At 34.3% G+C, this 21,568-nt stretch overlaps 2 protein-coding genes and 1 pseudogene across 2 annotated transcripts; 1 reads left to right on the top strand and 2 right to left on the bottom strand.

The window, feature by feature from the left end:
* The first annotated feature begins 779 nt into the window (after positions 1 to 779).
* Positions 780 to 4,236, top strand: LOC128191446 (uncharacterized). The gene is made up of 4 exons (XM_052863511.1): positions 780 to 871; positions 1,452 to 2,348; positions 3,081 to 3,222; positions 3,690 to 4,236. Exons 1-4 carry the CDS (start codon positions 830 to 832, stop codon positions 4,157 to 4,159), a joined length of 1,551 nt encoding a protein of 516 aa, XP_052719471.1. The 5' UTR covers positions 780 to 829; the 3' UTR covers positions 4,160 to 4,236.
* Positions 3,254 to 7,487, bottom strand: LOC128191447 (uncharacterized; annotated as a pseudogene).
* A 5,907-nt stretch (positions 7,488 to 13,394) lies between these two features.
* On the bottom strand, positions 13,395 to 17,108 carry LOC128155367 (neuronal acetylcholine receptor subunit alpha-3-like). Its single transcript, XM_052817038.1, has 6 exons — positions 16,981 to 17,108; positions 15,820 to 15,962; positions 15,557 to 15,601; positions 15,327 to 15,436; positions 14,555 to 15,087; positions 13,395 to 13,944 (listed from the first exon to the last, which is right to left on the bottom strand). Exons 1-6 carry the CDS (start codon positions 17,033 to 17,035, stop codon positions 13,463 to 13,465), a joined length of 1,368 nt encoding a protein of 455 aa, XP_052672998.1. The 5' UTR covers positions 17,036 to 17,108; the 3' UTR covers positions 13,395 to 13,462.
* Positions 17,109 to 21,568: the final 4,460 nt, after the last annotated feature.

Here is a 21,568-nt window from a genome sequence, read left to right as displayed (position 1 = left end):
AGTACAAAACGTGGACAACTCAATCGCACCCTTCATTCAACCTTTTGAAATGAGAATAAAAAATCTTGAAGCTGAAATAAAAGTGATATGTTTATTAAGAATTATAAATGCATGCATTTGAATACAAATCTGACATATCATAATAGTGATATGTTTATTAAGAATTATAAATGCATGCATTTGAATACAAATCTGACATATCATAAGTGTCTGAATAAATACTTAAACGATTTTCCAAATGTGTTGTGTTGTGCAAATTTTAAATTGTCCATTATTCAATAAACATTTAATATTTACATTATTATGTAAATATAGACCATTGGCTTGCAAACGCTGCACACTAATGAGTTTTCCAAGTGCGTATCCAGTGAAATCCAAATACATGCACTAGTATATATGCAGAAAATAATGTTACATGCATGTAGCTAGTCTAGTGGAACTTGTGTGTGATATTAAAAGGCCTATGTTATTTTATTTTCCACTGTTATTAATTAATACAATGTTAAATGAGGAAACAAACCAAAATTTAAGAAAGTAATTGAAAACAGATCGCCGTAATTTTCTCAGCTGAACAAAGAATTCACGAATTCAATTTTGTTCATTTCCAAAATATCCTCAGCATAAAACGGTCACTGGTGATATTCCGCCGACCGAAAGAATTAAAATACAGATGTTCTACCTGATTTTACTTCACAGTAATTCGCAAATCCTTATATTATCAAAACCGATTTGGTTTGACTTTTCCTATAGCGTCACTATCATTTCTGTCAGTAGCCTAGTACCCGAGGCCTTCCGAGTGCAAGCACGAAGGCCTGGAATCCCCCGTCCAATGGCTGCGCTCTATGTTGAATCCAACATGGCGACTAGAAAGGTAAAATAACATAGACACACTTATAGTTAGACCTGTTTGGCCTTTTCTTGCTGGTTCATATGCGAATCAATAACATGGTTAGACTTGATACAACATTTTCTTCGCTTATTTAGCTTTATACGGCCCTGAACCGTCGATTGAATGTCCGAACGGGAGTAATAAGCGAGCCCTGTATATCGCACAATATAAACAGTGATACATATCGACACTTTTGCTCATATATCTACTCATTTTTTAGGTAGACAAACATTTCAAAAGTTATTTACAGGTCATGATAACATACAAAACAACATACAATGCATAGATTCAATGGAATGCCTTGGTGTAATTGGTTAGCACACTTCATGCTTCAGAAGTTTATCATGGCATTTGAAGAGGTCCAGGTTCAAATCCTGGGGGTATTCCGCTTGCAATTTTATGTATTTTCAGTATTCATAATTATAATCTGCATGCTATCAGTTTTTAGTTATAAAGTGAAGGGCTGCAGTTTCAAACCTTTAAATTATGAACTTGATTTCACAAATTCATAACAAATTTTACTCTAATAGGTATTCTTATATATTTTATTTTTTTATAACAGCTTAATGAAGATGACATTAACAAGGCACTTGTAAAATTTAATGAAAGAATTGGTTGCAAGATTGACAATCTGAAGTCTAAACAAAAAAATGCCTTTCATGATGTTGTGAATGGACATGATGTCATTGCAGCATTACCAACGGGTTATGGGAAGAGTTTGATTTATGAGCTTATTCCATTTGTGCTGCAGGACACTAAAGTTATAGTTGTTGAGCCACTCAATGTGATTATTAATCAGCAAATTAGCAAATTAGACGGTATGGCTGTACAACTTAAAGAGCTGAATCTGTGCAAAGCAATTACAGATGGGCATTTCTCCTATAGTTTTATCTACAGCCACCCTGAGAACATATTAGGCAAACCATCAGTGAACAAATTTTTTCAGTGCAGATGTTTTGAAGAGAACAGAGTTGTGATAGTTATTGATGAAGCCCATTGTATTTTGGAATGGGGAGATGATTTTCGTCCTGAATACAGTAAACTAGTTGAACTTCGAGCTGTGCTTCCTGAGGCAACATTTCTTTGTCTTTCGGCAACACTTTCCATCAAAGGTCAGGCTGATATAAAAAATTGTTTATCTCTGAAGGACTGTAGGATCCATGGTGAGATTCCAGTGAAGCCTAATATTTCAATTACTGTTTTAAGAAGACCTGCAAGCTCTAAGGATGTAACATTGTCTTACAGACATATTCTGGATGTCTTATTCAATGAACTGAAAGTTAAATTAGGTGCTACTCCACTGACTATTGTGTATTTCAATTCATCACTGAACTATATAGGATTTGCCTATGAACAGGCTTGTCGAGTCTTGGGGAACTTGGTGTACAATGGGGAGAAGAATCCAGAAAATGCCAGAGTTGTTATGTATCATGCATCTGTGGAATATGGGAGTGAAAAAGTAAGAATTAAGAAATGAACTCAATGTCTACCCAAGTTATACGAGTATAACCTGGGTTGGGGCAATTTACACTTTATAATCCGCGAAGCAGATTATAAAAAAGCGTAAATTGCCCCAACCCAGGTTATACTCGTATAACTTGGGTAGATATTGAGTTCATTCCTTATAATTTAATTTTCTGTAATTTACTGTACAAATTGAGTCTGTTTTAGTTTTAAAAATGATATTAATCTGTTCAAAATTCAAACATAACGTCAAGCGGATTAGTACGATTTTGACGTTGGTGCATTGTGAAGTGTCTTGTGACGTGCAAACCAGGTTATACAATTTTATTTAAATTTTTCTATCCAATCAAATGCCGCGTTACAACCAGAATTAAATTATTTGCTAATAACACAAGAATCACACAAGAAATCCTTAGTTTAAACAGTTTCACATGAAAAATTAATATGTAAAGCTAAGCACTGTACAGGTTTGACTTGAAAGTAAACTAGGAGAATGACAAATTCAACAAGGTCCCCAAAACATTTTGTAAATTTACATATGATTTGTTTATGAAGATGGTGTAAAAAGAATATTTAGAGATGGAAGTGCTATGAATTGTTTTTTATAACATATAATGGTTGAACTTGATCGAATGATCCCAAATTTTCAAGATGTCCTATGCTATTGTAAATCATCAAAAATAGTGATACTGGGCTCAAACAAATGAATTTGATTTTCTACTATCAGCTACGGGAATTGATATTTCATCAGATTTCCTCAGAGGACAGCCCCCTAAGGATCATATTGGCTTCTTCTGCCCTAGGGATGGGAGCAGATTTTGGCCGTGTGGAAAGAATTGTGCATGCAGGTCCACCTAAGAGTATTGAAGGTAACTTTTTTAATGAATTTTATCATCTTAATATGGATAGAAATAAGTATTATTCCTCATCAGAATTATCAGAATATAAAGGGAAGAAACAAGAACTATTTAATAAAAAACATGCAAGATGAATGAAAGTCGTGCTTGTGTAATTGTAAAGCATGAATGGTTTTAGGCTTTGTACTGACTGGCCAGACTGGGTCTTTCACTTCTCTTTTTAATGCAATCAAAATTTAAAACATAATAAATGCAGTCTTCAGGTTTATTGCTAAAAAAAATATTTATATCCTGAAAAAGGGCAAACTACAAATTATTATGTAAAAGTCATTCTCCTGCTACATATTTAATACTTCTATATGACAAATGGCTCCAATTGGTTTTGAGTTCAGTGAATAATTGATAATTCCAACTTAAAATGATATCCTATGATAACACTTATAGTATCACAGTAATCGAACAAGTTTTTCTTCCAACAGCTTATATTCAGCAAGTGGGTAGAACAGGCAGAACAGGGAAACAGGCAACAGCAATTTTGTTTTTCAACAACAGTGATGTAGGTAGGCCTGAAATGAACAAGACAATGAAGTCATTCTGCCGAAATGAATCAACTTGTAGGAGAAAAATCCTTAATGATTACTTTGGATTTATGGATGACACCAATGAGAGTGAAAATAAAGCAACTTTGTGCTGTAACATTTGTAATCCAATCTTAAATGAATGGTATTCAGTTTTACCTCTAACGCAAGAGCTAAAATCTTCCATCCGACAATCATTGTCGGATTACAACATATTAAATAACTTGGAGATATCCCCTTACCAAATAGAATCAGTCATCCACAATTATTCAAGATATGTGGAAACAGACAGTTTCATTCAAGATTTTGGTTTGAATCAAGCACATGCAGAACATTTATGTACCATTATCAAATTAAGTGTGTCATTATAATGCCTTTCAATCGTTTTTGCTTTCCAGCACATAATTAAAGTACTTGTAATGAAAATAAAATCAGTTGTCTTTATTTTTGAGTGGTGACCTAAAAAAGTGAGTTGGCTATATATTGAATTATAATTCACTTACCAGATTAAATGCCAAAGTCATTGATAATCTCGTATTGATGACCCCTGATCCATTCTTGCAAGTGTACAAAGTTGATATTTGCAATGGGACTTGTAAGTGGTTTTGTATAGCACTGAAGACTACGACCATCATTATTTTCAAAAGGCCTGACACGCAATAGCCTATGAATGATATTGAGCTCATCCTCTTCTGAGGAAGGTGTGCTATGTCGTTTAGCTCTGTAAAGTACATGTGTTGTTTTATCATAATTTGCTGATATTTGTCTCATTCCTGCTATGGCAGACGATCGAGACTGCACTGATGACTCTGTCTTATTTGCATGAAGAGACTTCAGATGCTCTTTTATCTCCTTCACAAAGTGTTCCATGTGTAGATCAGCTGGAATGTTTGTGTCTGCTTTGCCTTTCTGGTTAACAAAGAGTCCATAGAATGTTTCTTTAGCAGTCTTTAGGTCCAGCAGGGAAGTTTGCAAGAAAAGGAATCTTAATATTTCTAAAGCATACTTGGATCGGTTATTGTTCCCTTTTAAAACACACATGGTATATTTCATAAGTGATAAGACAGTTTCTCGATTGGGCATCTTGATATTTAGATTTAAACACTGATATAAAAGGCCAATTTCTAAAACAGTTTTTCCATAACCTAACACGGAGTCATTTCTATTTTCTGAAACACACCTATCAACAGTAACTGGAACATTCAATATCAATTTTCCTCCATCAGGAAGCACATATGTAACTTGTTGGTAAAAGTTCATTGGCTCTGCAAGGTTAGCTTTAGCTTCATTCAGTATGAGAGTATCTATGAACTCTCCTAGAGAACTTGCAATAACTCTCTCTTTTTCTTCCTCTGTTGCAGAGGAAATATCTAATGCTGCAAATGCATGGTTAGGTTGCGAGTTGATCGTTTCCATTTCAAAGAAATGCATAACAGCATTAACTACATAACCTGAAATGAAGGAATCTGCGAGTTCTTTACAATCATTGTAATGATTTTTTACATCGTCTCCATTTGCTTTGGTCCTTCCCAATGTGATTTTCTCCGCATTTAGTGTTCCTAAAGCAGTACCACTTTTTCTGTAGAGAAGTTTGTAGAAAAGAGTTAATACTGACATCTGCAAATGGAAAAATTCAAATGTAATTGGAGTAAGATGTTCGAATCTATCCTTTGGTGTGATGGATGCTGCACGGAGTCTCTTTGCACCAGAGAACCTCTCTCTTGTAAGCTGATCCCCCCCCTATATGAATCAAAATGTTGTTTCCTCCACACACATTTTCCACAACATTCTCATAAAAGTCCAAGATTTCTATTACATCGGAGTACTTCTGTTCATTCTTTGGCAGAACTGGTAAAGGAACACTTGTATGGACTTCAGAGATGTCGTAGTCATCTGGTCTGAGTTTTTGTTTAATGTTCTCTTTGACAGATTTAAAATTCTTGAAATACTTGCAGAATTTACATAGAATTTCAAGAATTACAACAATGTAGCAGTTTTTAATATTCTCCCAGTCTTTTTCTTGAGGTAAAAAAGTATTTGGTCCCAGCTCCAACAATGGCACTTGTGGTTTTGCAGTAGAAAGTAGGCTGAAGTTGCTGTGCTGAATAATGGCCATGGATGCAAACCAGTGTTCCATATGTGACTTCATTGTTTCTCTTTGATGACTAACATCAATCATAAAGTTCACATTATCTCCAATGAATCGAAATTTCTGGCCTTCCTGGACAGCATTGATAAGTTGTGAGTTAAAGTGTCCTCCAATCTGTTTTTGTGTTCGAAGCATGACACAGTGGGATGTTGTGATCCCTAGTGGTTGCAATCTGTCATACACCTTAAAAAAGAAAGGAAAGAGGATGCTCACTTTTTTATTTTTAGTTAGTTTTAGTCTGTTTCCATACAAGTAAATATCATTTTTAATGGGGCATCATAAAATACATATAATTTTTTTTTAATTTAGTACTTATTTACATTAATTACTTGCATTCAAATTGCCATCAAGATTGAAAGTAAAACTTATCTTACCTTAGTCTACTTACCAGCTTTTGCTTTAAAACTCAACAGAAATAAAACTTAATACAAAACATATAATTAGTAATCAAGATCCAATTTCATCATATAAAGGCATACTCATCATTCAGTACATAGAATGCACAGTAAATGATTGAATGGATCTTTGAAAGAACAGGATAAACATCAGCAGGGTTTGTCTGAAATGTATTTAAAATGTAAATAAAATATATCAATTCTGCTCAGTGCATAAAAATAACTGTTGGAAAGAATAGAATAAGCAAAATATGAAAAAATAAGCAATAATTGTCAAACTTGAAAACTTTAAACAACATTTCAAAAATTGTGAAAATAAGAACTTTCAACAGTAGTTAATTAAACATGAGAACTTTCAACAATAACAAGTATTCATATGTAAATTTCTTTACCTTCTGGTGTACTCGTTCATCAGCCAGGGAGATGGACACTACTCGTTGCACTCTTGAAAGGGAATTACATCTCCTCTTCATGAGAATGCCATACATCAGTCCTACTTCTTTTACCACATGCATGTAGTGTTCATCATCCTCAGATTTGTTAGTGCTTGTACAAACATTCAGCAAGACCTGGAGAAGCTGCCTCTGCTGAACATACATTTCTTCAATAATTTTTTCCCACTGAAAACTCCTCAAAGCTTCAAAATCAAGTTGACTTAAATAACTGTGTCCTTTGATACACATATATTTGGTATTTTCATGAATTTCTGCTAAGAAGAGTTTCCATAAGCACATTTTAAATGCTTTTACTTCAAGGATTGCCCTACAAATGTCTAATACATTACAACTACAAAAAAGTAGGGTGATGAGGTTAAGAATTTCTTTCCCTTGAAAGTCTGAGTAGATATCTGTTTCTAAGGGTCTTGTCTGGTTTAAAGCACATTTTAAAAGTCTTTGTGGTGTAGCCCCTTCCTCCAACAAATGATCACCATCAGCAATAACTTCAGCTGGTCGGGTAGAAGTAGTTCTAAAACAGTCAAGTTCATAAGATAATAGGGGCATAACACTCATCTTTAAATGGAAGCAATTTCATTTATTTCTAAAAACTGTAAATTCACCAATGGAGTGTTCACTGCTTAATTCAATATTACATGTACATGTTTTTGTTTATTTTACAGCCAACCTATTAAGGTTATTTAAATGCACTATGTCTTAATACAAGTAATTATCAACTCAACTGAACAACCTAACTTTATACTGTTTGCAACACATACAACATGAAAAAAAAACCTCATAACTGGAAATGAAAGATCAGTTTGACAGTATCGGTCAATTTCCTGCTCTATTGGTTTAGCCAAAATTTCTTTCTCAACTTCAGATATACTGGTATGTAAGGTGTCCGAGGCAATGAATCTCCGGTAAAAACTTTTACAGGAAGCACCTGTCATTATAAATTGCATTCATAAGAATATGTTAATAAAAAAAAACTTTAAGAGAGCAACAGTAGGGAATCAATTTCTGGAACTGCCTCTTATGAATTTCCAGTAGCCCTTTTTCACAAAACATTTGTAAATCTTAAGATTTTAACTGTAATAAAGAATCTCTTACAACAAATTGTTATTCATTATCAGGATTTGGTTAATGTTTCTTTAGCTCTTATATTTTGAAACCTTTTAATCATATTTTTAACACAGTACTTTCATATATTTTACAACCTCACCAGTTCGGTTTGTGCCCAAGTCTGCATTCATATCTTGAGCACAGTTTTTCCAATATTCATTGGAAATAGGGTAATCAGGAACTTTTTCCTGCATATAACTGGCCACATAATTTTTCTCTTTATCATTCCATCTGGAAGACTATTTGAAAGAGAACCTAATGGACATTGTGATATTCGTTCTGTGGCTAAGTGAATACTTTAAATGATTATACCACAGTTTATTCTTTTCTTATCTGAAAGTAGCAAGATAGCAGAAAGAAGAACACCTGACTAGAGATTCAAATTGCCCTGATAAGAATCCTAATTGGGTTTGTCCTACTTTCTTTTCTTTCACAAGTGCATGAAATTTATATATATATTGATTCATACATAACTAAGTATATACATGCAGTATTTAAAATTTAAATATATTAATATAGCAAATCATCCTACAATTGGAGCTTTTTTGGAAGCTTGAACGGGGGTCTTTCCAGTAGTGTCCCTCTACATCTCTTTCTGCTGTTACTTGACGTGTAGGAATGTTCGACATGCATAAACGAGGGCATCTTTTCCTGACATGGATGGAAATGATTGTGTATTTCCTCCTGTGTATTGTAATGAAACAGAAAAACTCTGCTGTATAAATTTGCTGCAGTGCTCAAAGAAACACAAGTGCATAAACTTGCATGTGTTAGTGTTTCTATCAGTATATGAGGTATTTAATATCAAAATATGTTACAACTTGTCCTACCAGTACCACTGGGGCTTTTTTTGATGCTTGGCCGTAGGTCTTCCCCTTGAGTGTCCCTTTGCATCTCTTTCTGCTGTTACATGTACTAGTGTATGAATGTTCCATATCCATGAATGAGGGCAACTTTTCCTGACATTGGTGGATATAATTTTCCTCTGTCTAAGATTAAAACACACAACAAACTATACTGAACAGCAATGCACATGGACATCATAACTAACTAATCAGCCATATCGGGGGCTTGACATACACTAAGTAAAGTGGAATACCTCCAGGATTTGAACCTGGACCTCTTCAAATGCCATAATAAACTTCTGAAGCATGAAGTGTGCTAACCAATTACACCAAGGCATTCCATTGAATCTATGCATTGTATGTTGTTTTGTATGTTATCATGACCTGTAAATAACTTTTGAAATGTTTGTCTACCTAAAAAATGAGTAGATATATGAGCAAAAGTGTCGATATGTATCACTGTTTATATTGTGCGATATACAGGGCTCGCTTATTACTCCCGTTCGGACATTCAATCGACGGTTCAGGGCCGTATAAAGCTAAATAAGCGAAGAAAATGTTGTATCAAGTCTAACCATGTTATTGATTCGCATATGAACCAGCAAGAAAAGGCCAAACAGGTCTAACTATAAGTGTGTCTATGTTATTTTACCTTTCTAGTCGCCATGTTGGATTCAACATAGAGCGCAGCCATTGGACGGGGGATTCCAGGCCTTCGTGCTTGCACTCGGAAGGCCTCGGGTACTAGGCTATTCTGTCAGCTACGTCATGCATAAATTATACACGCCGCCGGTGTGAAAACTATATGATTGGTTAACTCCTATTTTTAGGCAGCAGAGGCGGATCCAGCAATTTGGAAAAGGGGGGGTTCCAATTAATGATAATCAATACGTGCAAAATTCATTATTTTTCAACAAACAAGGCCTTTTGAACGTTTTCCATGCGTAAATTTAATTAACAGTTATCTCGTCAATATCTACATGTATTTCATACCTATCTTAATATCAGAGTGCACTGCATTTATTAAGCGTTTTGGGTTAGGTAAGGACGATTTGCACAATTTCTAGCCTTAGAAAAAAAAACAAGTCTCCAGCAATGAGAACGTACGTTTATGCTTAATAGAAAGAAACACTAAAAACAAAAAAAAAATGATTCAGACTTATTACGACAAGCTATTATAAATATAAATTTTTTGGTAATTTTTTTATGTCTTTGATGTTTAAATTCTAAACTATTTATCGATTTTGATTTCTATTGATTGCCTTCTTAAATAAAGGTCTAAATGATAGGATATGACAAAAAATGGGGATACTTAATGTGCTGAATAGATTGTACATGTGTAATACAATGGTACAAGCAATAGTCGTCCCAGGGAACTTGATGTGACCTCTGTAATGGGTGCGCAACATCACCCGGCACTAGTACAGATGCGATCATATTCAAGAAAGTTGTGAAAAGTTGTGCATTTACATAATGGTTTACATATAAACCCCTTACACGGTATTTTTGTAACGTAATTTCCGATTCATGGGGGGTTGGGGGGGTTGGGAAGGCTTCGTTTGTGATTCAGGTATTAAGGCAGCTAGCATTCCAGAAAAATAGCATAACCCGCATAAGAAATTCTTTAGATGAGCAATTTTAAAAGCATTTATTTGAAATAATTAAAGTATTTATGGTATAAATGGGAAAAATTGCCTTTAAATAGGCATTACAAGTTTTAAAAAAAAACATATGTCTCAGAGAAAGGGGGGGTTCCGACCCCCGGAACCCCCCCTCTGGATCCGCCAATGGGCAGAGTTATCAGTATACGCTTATGCAATGCCAGAGCTGAAGGATTTCTCAGAACAGTTTATTTCCCCCCAATATTATTATCAAAACCGATTTGGTTTGACTTTTCCTATAGCGTCACAATCATTTCTGTCAGCTACGTCATGCATAAATTATACACGCCGCCGGTGTGAAAACTATATGATTGGTTAACTCCTATTTTTAGGCCGAGTTATCAGTATGCAATGCCAGAGCTGAAGGATTTCTGAGAACAGTTTATTTCCCCCCAATATTATTCATTCAAAATCGACTATCCCGTATGTTTAAATTCTGTGCTAAACTCTCTCTCTGTGTGTGTGTGTGTGTGTGTAAACGGGCGTTAAACCATGGCCTCAAGCTACGGTCCAGAGTACGGCGTTATAAAAAATATAATATTTAAAAGTTGCATGTGCTAAGCGTTCATTTCATGTAAATACCGTAAATGTATAATGCACATGTATTACCTACTAACTTGCCAGTCAAAGTGATAGCAGGGACGTATATACTCGATTATATATTGGGACAATAGTCTGTTAGTATATACGTCCCTGGTGATAGGTATGAATTCCTCGATTTCTACACCTTTCGATCGGCAATCGACAGTCAATAAAAGTATTGAACGATGGTGTGAAAGAACGAGACGGAAGTGGAGAGTGCAAGGAGGTTTGTACATGTGCGTCTTCATTAGGCAAGTGTCCGATTCGTTTCTCTTCTGTTGCCCTATCACTTTCGGTGTAAATATCCACAAACCATTTACTGCAGATTTCTTTATTTTACCTGTCTCTGAACCACCGATCACCAGCTCCATACATGAACACTGGTTTGTTTACGTACATAAAAAATACAGTTCTTGATCCGCTTTCCGAGTACGGTTAAAGGTTGTTTAATAGGAGAAAGTTTGGGGCGGGTAAAGCTACAATTATTAACAGTAGTAAACTAAATGAAGAATTATTTAAATGGATTATTTGGATTATTTGCACAAAATGTGGTATGGTATGATGTAAATATTTTTAAAAAATAGAGTTATTTTTATACGCGGCAAATTGCCGTAAAGTTTTTTTGTACATGTAAGTATTGTATGCACTGTAGCTTTATATTTTCTAACCCAAAATTCATACACAGAGCTACAGCTATATATGTTATGTACCGTATGTATTGTTTTATCACAAGTGTACACTTTCGAAAAATAGCCAAATTTCGACAGTCACGAAAACCCATGTGAATTTTTCATTCTCTGATATGTTGTTGTTCTGTCCGTGCATAATTTAGTCTTAAGTTAGTTAACCAGCAGCCAATCAGCGGTAAGCTGAATCCACCAATAAAAAAACTGTGGTTAAGGTGCGGGTATTGTTTATGTATGACGTAGCTGTAAAAATTGAACGCGACGCGATCGGAAAAGTCAAACCAAATCGATTTTAGTAATATTCATTCAAAATCGACTATCCCGTATGTTTAAATTATGTGCTAAACTCTCTCTCTCTCTCTCTCTCTCTCTCTCTCTCTCTCTCTCTCTCTCTGTGTAAACGGGCGTTAAACCATAGCCTCAAGCTACGGTCCAGAGTACGGCGTTATAAAAAATATAATATTTAAAAGTTGCATGTGCTAAGCGTTCATTTCATGTAAATACCGTAAATGTATAATGCACATGTATTACCTACTAACTTGCCAGTCAAAGTGATAGGTATGAATTCCTCGATTTCTACACCTTTCGATCGGCAATCGACAGTCAATAAAAGTATTGAACGATGGTGTGAAAGAACGAGACGGAAGTGGAGAGTGCAAGGAGGTTTGTACATGTGCGTCTTCATTAGGCAAGTGTCCGATTCGTTTCTCTTCTGTTGCCCTATCACTTTCGGTGTAAATATATATACTAAAATATCCACAAACCATTTACTGCAGATTTCTTTATTTTACCTGTCTCTGAACCCCGATCACCCGCTCCATACATGAACACTGGTTTGTTTACATACATAAAAAATACAGTTCTTGATCCGCTTTCCGAGTACGGTTAAAGGTTGTTTAATAGGAGAAAGTTTGGGGCGGGTAAAGCTACAATTATTAACAGTAGTAAACTAAATGAAGAATTATTTAAATGGATTATTTGCACAAAATGTGGTATGGTATGATGTAAATATTTTTAAAAAATAGTGTTATTTTTATACGCGGCAAATTGCCGTAAAGTTTTTTGTACATGTAAGTATTGTATGCACTGTAGCGTTATATTTTCTAACCCAAAAATTATACACAGAGCTACAGCTATATATGTTATGTACCGTATGTATTGTTTTATCACAAGTGTACACTTTCGAAAAATAGCCCAATTTCGACAGTCACGAGTACCCATGTGAATTTTTCATTCTCTGATATGTTGTTGTTCTGTCCGTGCATAATTTAGTCTTAGTTAACCAGCAGCCAATCAGCGGTAAGCTGAATCCACCAATAAAAAAACTGTGGTTAAGGTGAGGGTATTGTTTATGTATGACGTAGCTGAAAAAGTTGAATGCGACGCGATCGGAAAAGTCAAACCAAATCGGTTTTAGTAATATCCGTTATGATAGCAAACCGTCGCATTGCGCGTCCGTTGTTTACTTGCCTTGACTGACTGTCTATCATGACGTCACCTTGTTTTGGAGTCGCGAAGAGTTATATACGTCATCGTTAACGAATCAACAAATCAGAGGCGATTATTTGAAATAGAGGGAATGTTCTCTAGATATTATTCCTAGCCAGTCAATATCAAAAAAATATTGACCGGTCAATATTTTTCGGACGAGCTAATATTACAGTTATTGACTATTTGTCTATATAGAGTTATATAGTGAGAATATACTACTGAATATAACAATACAATGTATAAGTAAAATATATCTAATAGATATAAGAGAATGAATTGATGCAACGTGCATATAGGCACATGTACTCATTTGGGCTGGGAACCAGCAGCAAGTATCGCCATGAAAATTATCGTCAGAATGACATTAAATAAATTAAATAAGTGAAAGAAGAACCAGTCAAGCATTCCCGAGATATCTCGGCACAGATACGGGAAATCTGGGTCTCTCTCAACCGTGTCCGGACTCTTTTCGAACTCCTCCTTCCTTCGACTGCGCCGTTTTAGTGTCTTATTTTTCAATTTATTGTTCTCGACCACATCTACCTTTTCTCCTTCAAAGTCGATGACGCTTACTGCATTCGATTTTTCCTTTATGAAAGGCTCAACTTTTGCGGAGTCTTCGCCCGCCTTTGGAGATTGGCAAGAGCACGGGACAAGAATGGCCGTAGTAAACTTTTTAAGCCAGTTTGGAACCTCTTTCTGTTTGGCTTTCAGGAACAACCGGAGATTGAGGACGGTAACAAGAATGACGATACCAGAGAGTGACAAAACTATCGACAGGTACACAGCTGTAACAAATAGAAAAAAATAACATAATTTAAAGAGTTAGGGGGTCAACAAATTACAAACCAGACGTAAGACTTTTTAGCTAATAACGAAAAAATTCCAAATAATTTAGATTTCAAAAAATATTTTTCTATTTCCTTATACATTTGTACAGAGCACTTCTTCTGTCCAAGAAGATTATTATGATTTAAAAATGAACAGGCCTTTTAAGGTGGAATAACACATTATCACAAAATGGCTGACCGCTGATCGAAACGACATTTCGTTTTGTATGGACTAAATATGTAGCTTACTCCATAGCCGAGTGGATCAAGTGTCGGACTTGTGATCCGTATATACGTACATCCCGAGTTCGATTCCCGCAGGGGCTTTTGTTGTTACTTACTGGAATAATTATTTTAGATATTCATTTTTATTTTCCAAACTTCAAAATTTTCGTTTATTTGATATTTGTACAGTTTATTTATCATTATATCTTTCATTATCAAAAAAATTCCTGTTCATTTGAGTGACTTTTTCCAGGTGTGTTATTCCACCTTAATTAATACAGTTTGATCTTCAGTGCGTCTGAACAAAAAAACTAGATCATCTTGCTACGTAATTTAAACGTACATAGAATTGAGATGTGTCTGGAGGTAGTCGGCATACTGTCGCCAATCAACGTTAGTAGGACCGCTAGGGACAGGAGGACGGTCAGTATAAAGGAGATCTTCTCGCCGGAGTCCGTGGGTAACAGGAACGTGATGTTTGTGAGGAAACTTATGACGAGAATTGGGAATATGATCTGCGACAGGTAATAGCCGGAACGTCTCTTCAAAGTCAGGACAAAGTTGACGGTAGAAAACGTTTCCCCTTCCTCTGTACGGGAGGTCTCGGTGACGGAGTTAGAGTACAGGACCCACTCCCCATTCTCGTTGTAGTCCTCGGTGTTGACGTAATCGGTGGCCCTCGTCAAGTTGACTTTGTTGGTATCGTACACCCAGCTGGTGACTTGTAGATAGCAGGTCTGGTAATCAAAAGGAAAGTAGGTTACGTCCATCTCACAATGCACGTCATAGAGTCCGGGCGGGTCCCAGCGAACCTCGCCGGTACTTTTGATTTGGAAAAGCATGTTATCTGGTCCAATGATTTCCATCCCAGCAACCCTGCAAAATTATTTTTTTTAAAAGACGAAACTTTAACGATCACCTTCACAACTGAATAATTAATTGGGTATGATTAAACCCTTTAGCGCGGCCAGTAGTTGTCATGAAAACCAACGCAAAATAGAATGGAAGAAAAGTTTGAATACCGTACAAAAGCAGACAAACGCATTTTCAAACATTCTCTTGAAGAATCGATGAAAATTTAGCAAAATTGCAAATGAACACTTGTAAGTACTAACGAGTTCTCGACAATAATTTCCGGTTTCCAGATCTTGGATGGTGCTGTAAAAATCATGTCGATATCGCCATAACTCGCGGGAGTCCAGGTCAGGCGGTCGTCCTGCCATTTCTTAAAGATTGGTAATTTCAAAAGAATAAAAACATGAACATAACGTAAAAAACAAAATCGTCATGTAAAATATATTTCTTGCATAAACGAATATAAAAGACGGTGCTTATATATACGTACAATTGTGAGCCATCCTGACAGAGATATGGTTTGACTTTTCATATCCTGATAAAGGGAATGAAGGTGAAGTAAGAGCATTGTTACAACAGTATCGTGGTGGCTTTGCAAAAGTTCACTATGATCTGCGTTAATCCACAAATATATTAGATTTTTCGACAATTTATTGGCCATCGTATCTTTCGAACTTTAACAGCTTATGTATTAGATAAAATAAAGAAACATGTAATGGTCATGATTAATAATGAAAACGCTAATTCACAAACCACTGAGTTGATGGAAAAAATCACGAACTCCAGGTAAACATTGGTCAGCTCTGCAGGTCTGACGAGGTAGTTGTAGGAGGCTCCTAACACCGCACTGTGTATGTTGTTAGCGTTTGTAGTTGTAAAAGCAGCATAACTTGGAGCTATATACGACACATGTGTAACCAAATGAAACATGCACATTTTATTCTTAAAGATGTTTTTAATTTAAAAAAAAACCTTTTCTTGTGAAATATTTTTTTTTTCTTTTGCATCCTTTGGGACCCCCCCCCCCCGAATGATTTATAAAAATTTTAAACAAGTGTTTTGATCTTAGTTAAGAGAACAATTTTAACAAGACCGTGGACTTTCAGTAGGATGTAACGATCTATTTCTTGTGTCAAAACAGTTAAAATGACGCTGGTTTAAAGTGAAATATACACCGATTGCGTAGTCTTTGCTCAAAAGCCAGACAAATCGTGTTGATTTCTAAGAGCCATGCCCGATTAGCCTACAATGAAATAGACACCTCTACGTCACATTGCCTTTTGACTCAACTACCCTAAGTCCAAGCTTTTGTTAAAATGGTTCTAATTGAATCTTGAAGATAGAATTGCGAAATAAATTTCAAGTTGTCAAATTTTAAGTCGTGCGAAAAGTTATCAACATATTAAAGCCATGTTGCTGTCTCCTTTTAAACCAAGATATTTAATTTTTCTCCACACAATCTCAAAGGTTTGAAAAGCTTTTTACCGAACTGTATATTTTTATCAAGTTAGCGGCAGCAAATTTTGAAATGTCTATTTATAACAGAAAACAGGTTTTAAATTGGATTTTTCTTTAATCATGAATGATTAAACGTGTGTGTTCTCTCACATATTCCAATTAAAAAAAATTCACGCGTATCTGCTTTACGTATTACTTGAAAGTCATTAAAATAAAGACAGATTCCTTAAATATTTGTTTGACACAATAAAGAATTTTAACTTTTATTTGGTTCACTGTTAACTTAGTTATTATCAACTTGAAAAAGAGGACTGAGACACATTCCTATGTAATAGTATATATAACTGAAAGTTGAACTTCTAGTACAAAGGGTTATAAAATAAAATTCATTTGAACAAATTATGACAAAGATGTCAAACTGGTAATCGATAATGATCAAAAAAATAATGTACTCACCAACAAACAGCAAAGAAGAAACCAAGATGGACAACAATTTGATACACATAACCATCGCTATTCCTGTTGTGATCAGCTAGGTGTTATTTTACCCGTTAAACAGTTGAACTTGTTTTGATATCATCTCTATTGTAACAATAAACTGAAAATGAAATGTTTAAATTTAAAGTCGACTGCATATTTAAATCGTTTGTCTGAAGATCGAGAAATGTTGGTTTTGAGGATTACTGTTTTTTAAATGAACGATTTCAGAAGGTTCCATTTAAACAGAATTATTGATACATGTACATATATGTTGAAATGAGGTCATATAGATAATGAAGAATAAAGAATTGCGCAAAGAAACCAATTTTTCAATAATTTACAAAGCGGTAAATTGATATTACCAAATATATGCTGAAGTTAACAAGTTAATTACTTGTGCCTTAGCACTGGCATAATAATTCGGCATATTGCTGCATAGTAAAAGGATTATAAAAGCAAATCAATTGTAACTAATAAACTTCGTATTCTTGGTTAGAATGTATGACTTCAACCAAAAAAAAAATGTTGAGATGTTGTAAACAAAGTGTAATTTTATTGAGAATCAAAAGTAAGATAAAGAGTTAAAATAAATTATGGTTAAAACACACCACCAAGGAATGCATTGTGACATTATTTTTTCATGAATATTAACGAACATATTCTGTTTACATTGTAAAATTATTTTTGATTGTCCCTAGCTGCAAAACTGGTAGTTATCAGTAAAATTTCGACAGACAGCTTCTGCATGTTAAAATTTTCATGAAAAAGTTTTTATGATCATGAAGATGGATACACGTAATATGTTTATTAAAACACCGGTACAAAGCATTTTGGAAAGCAATTTTTTTTACGTGCAGCGAATGATATGTGTTATATAAAAACGAAAGAAAAATTAAAATGGACTATTGTTGCAGTCTGTCCTAGAAAAATTGAGGCAAGGGAAGGATGGCACTAGTGGTAGTGATGAGGGATTGTGTTATTTTCGGCGTTGTCATCCGATGAACGTGTAGAAGCTATTCAAATAGATAACCTTTTAATGATTCTAACTTCTACAACTTCTTGGACACTGAATGTAAGCCATAACTGTTGCATCATGGTGGAGGTTAAGCTTTAGGAGCAGTTGTCTTTTAATGGCCATATATAAATAAACACTTATCTTATTTCAATCAAACCTGGATAAGTATTCTCACATGTACTCGTGCATTTGAAGGCCTAGATGCTAATAATCCAAATGTTTCGGATGGTAAAGTAGGTAAAAATTTGAACCAGGTATCACAAGTTGTCAGTGGTTCAAATTTTACTATCTATCTGAGGAAAGTAATCGGCTTCCACGACGAATTTAATGCATAAATTTCGAATGTGCGTGCTGGAAAAGGTTAAGTTTAAGTATCAGTTTAAAAGTTTTAGGACAGGTCATATATTTATTCACTAATTGCCCTTACCTATTTGTTGTGAATTTGTCTCACTATATTTACATTCTACATGTACTGTGTTTTTCCATTAAATTTTGTGATCTTTAAATCCCTCTAAGAGCAACAACTAATCACTGCGTATGAATTTACATGTAATTTACATAATTATTTCCCAAACAGTGATTTCTACGTTATCGGTTAAAAATTATATTTCATACATGTTGTCAAAGCCCTATGTTTTACAATTATTCAACAACAAAGTTGATTTTATTGTTAAAAGCAACATTTCAAGAGGTTTTTTTCATGGATTATAGTTTCAAGCTCATCGATCTCATCTCGGCAGTCTATGTGATAACCAGCTTAAACCGATTTTATAAAACAGCTGTTCCTGCTGTTACTAATTTACTCCCTCCGTGATCTGCAATTTGTATTGATTTATTTAAGTAAATCAATACATATTTTTTCAAAGTTCGTTAACAGTCTCGATGCTAAAAAATGTTCAAAGTCCGGTAACTCTAATTTGTTTATCATCAAGACAAATAAATTTTTCTTCCGTATAATAATATACATATTTACTGACTATTCGGACGATAGCAAGTTTATTGCCCACCCCCCCCCCCCCCCCCGACAGCAACTATATATTTCGGGGACAATAAACTTGCTATCGTCCTCATCACAGGGGCCAAGCCCGTTTTAACATTAATTTCAATGTAACCATGGTTACATTGAAATTAATGTTAAAACGGGCTTGGTCCCTGTGGTCCTCATAGCTATTAAATAGGTACATAATGTCTGACGTTTTCCTGGCTTTTTTTTTAACGATTTTAATATTTACTTGCCAGAAAACACAACAGGAAGAATCTTGCCATAAGAAGCACATACAGTCTAAACGGAAATAATTTTGAGTGTTATCAGGATATATAAATAAAATGGGTTTAGATACATTACAAAACTTAATACTCTGAAATTGGATTAAATCCGAGAGAAGGTATTTGGAAAATTAATATTTACCCACTTTGGTAAGTAAAAACAATGCTCATCTACATGTATCAGTGCTTTTTGTCTTTGAAGATCTAATTTTACTATTAAGTTAAAATGGCATATACATGTACATAGCTTTTGTTTGATTAAGCTAAATACATATGACTAAAAAATAATATGATTTTTTTCATGTAATACAAATCTCTACTTGCCAGGAAAAACGTCGTTTTGTCGTCGTTTTCCTGACAAGTAAATATCAAAATCGTTAAAAAAAAAGCCAGGAAAACGTAAGATGCATGTATTTCGGACTAATTATGAATGAAATCGTCCAATTTGAGTATTATGAGGTGATAATTTCGGCCGGGGCGTGATAAAATCCAATAAAGCCCCAAGGATTTTTCCGCGTAAATATATAGAAAAAATCCACTAAGTTGTATTCAGAAAGGAAGGAACGCCAAAAAGATATTATTGTTGTTGGGAAATGACAATGAATGTATTGGTATTGTAAATTTTAATTATCTATGTATAATCTTTAATGGCAATTTTTACAGACTCAAAATGTACTAGCATTATAGAGTAACCGGGTTCTAGTTGTTTATTTATCGATAATATAAGGAAGCCACTGTTTTGAATGTAAACACTTTGTCATTGTTTAAAGGGACTTGGACACGATTTGAGATCAAAAAAATTATATTTATTTTTTATGTATAAAATGGTTCATTGGTGCATTTTAAATGATTGACCAAAATATTGAATGTTAAAGTCAAGTTACAAGCGAGATACAGAGGTAAGTATTGAATGTTATGTGAACAAAGTTCGAGTCTTATAGTTGTTTACAATTTGATTGAAACTTACACCAATACAACACATATGTAAAAAATGACAATATTAGAGCTTTGTTTACAGAACAAAGAATTATGAACTTGACATAGCATTATAACTTCTATATTTATCAGTATTAACATTGAAAATGGAAAAATAAAATTTGAAAATTTCAGGTAAAATCGTGTCCAAGTCCCGTTAATACATATGTTGGTAGGATAGCGAATTTAATTATGTATGTGAAACATGAGGAAAATTACCTGCAGAGAGTATTTGGTATTCTTCATTTCAATATATTTATCAAACAATGACAGTGTGTTTACATTCAAAACAGTGGTTTCCTTATATCACCTTATAATATTAAAAGAATGATTCCTTATTATTTATATTTATATAATTTAAAGCCATCGTACGATTAAATATTGAGCTACTCTGATATAATTATTTTGAAGACTATTTATACATTGAATCCCCGGAGTCAAAGGAAGATAAAAAATGGAGTGCGATAGAATAAGATAGGATGCCATAAAAGTTTTTATAAATAAATATGCTAAACGACGAACTTACATGTATCAATCAATTTTGCAGTTTACATGAAAGAAATATCTATTCTACTATATTGAAATAATAGATTCAAATTTTTGGGCTTTGATACAGAGAAATCGGAAAATTTCTGTATTTTGATATATATATTTTAAACATAATTGGTACTTGAAGATTACCAATTTGTGTTTTTATTTTTTCTCTATCAAACTTCTCTAAATAATAATCAACGAAAATTTATTTTAAAAATCCGGAAATCACCTGGGTTTTTTCTTTATATTTTACGATCTTGCGCATGCGCATTACATTCACGCTAAATCACAGGAGGCTCTTTAGTTTATGTTTCCACAATATCACATTTACATTGATAAACTCACAAACGATATCACAAATAAATTAAATTTTCATTGAGAATTTATCACATATTCTGTTCATCAAAGGAAATACGGGAGATAACTCTAACTCTTTTCAATGCAGCTTCATCAATTTTCTCCAAAATCGTTTCGGGGCGATTTTGAAATGTTTTTGGTACATTACGGGTATATGGGAGGCATTTTAACTGTGGCGATGGCCGTCCCGAGACAGAGTTAGATTATTCTATTTTAATTCCACTACACTTTGCTTAGTTAGATTCTAACTAAGCAAAGTGTAGTGGAATTAATAGCAATATTAATGGCTTAAATCTTGGTTATGTAAATGTTAACAATAGGTACGGTGAGTTGATGTATCTATTTTGTAAATGTCCGATATCATATGCAATGTCAACCCGTGCACGCACGGGTCAAAGTCTAGTAAAGTATAAAATT

Source organism: Crassostrea angulata, chromosome 7 (genome assembly GCF_025612915.1).
Source record: "Crassostrea angulata isolate pt1a10 chromosome 7, ASM2561291v2, whole genome shotgun sequence".
NCBI lineage: Eukaryota > Metazoa > Mollusca > Bivalvia > Ostreida > Ostreidae > Magallana > Magallana angulata.
Note: the sequence above shows the minus strand (reverse complement) of the source record. Positions and strands in the feature narration are given on the sequence as shown.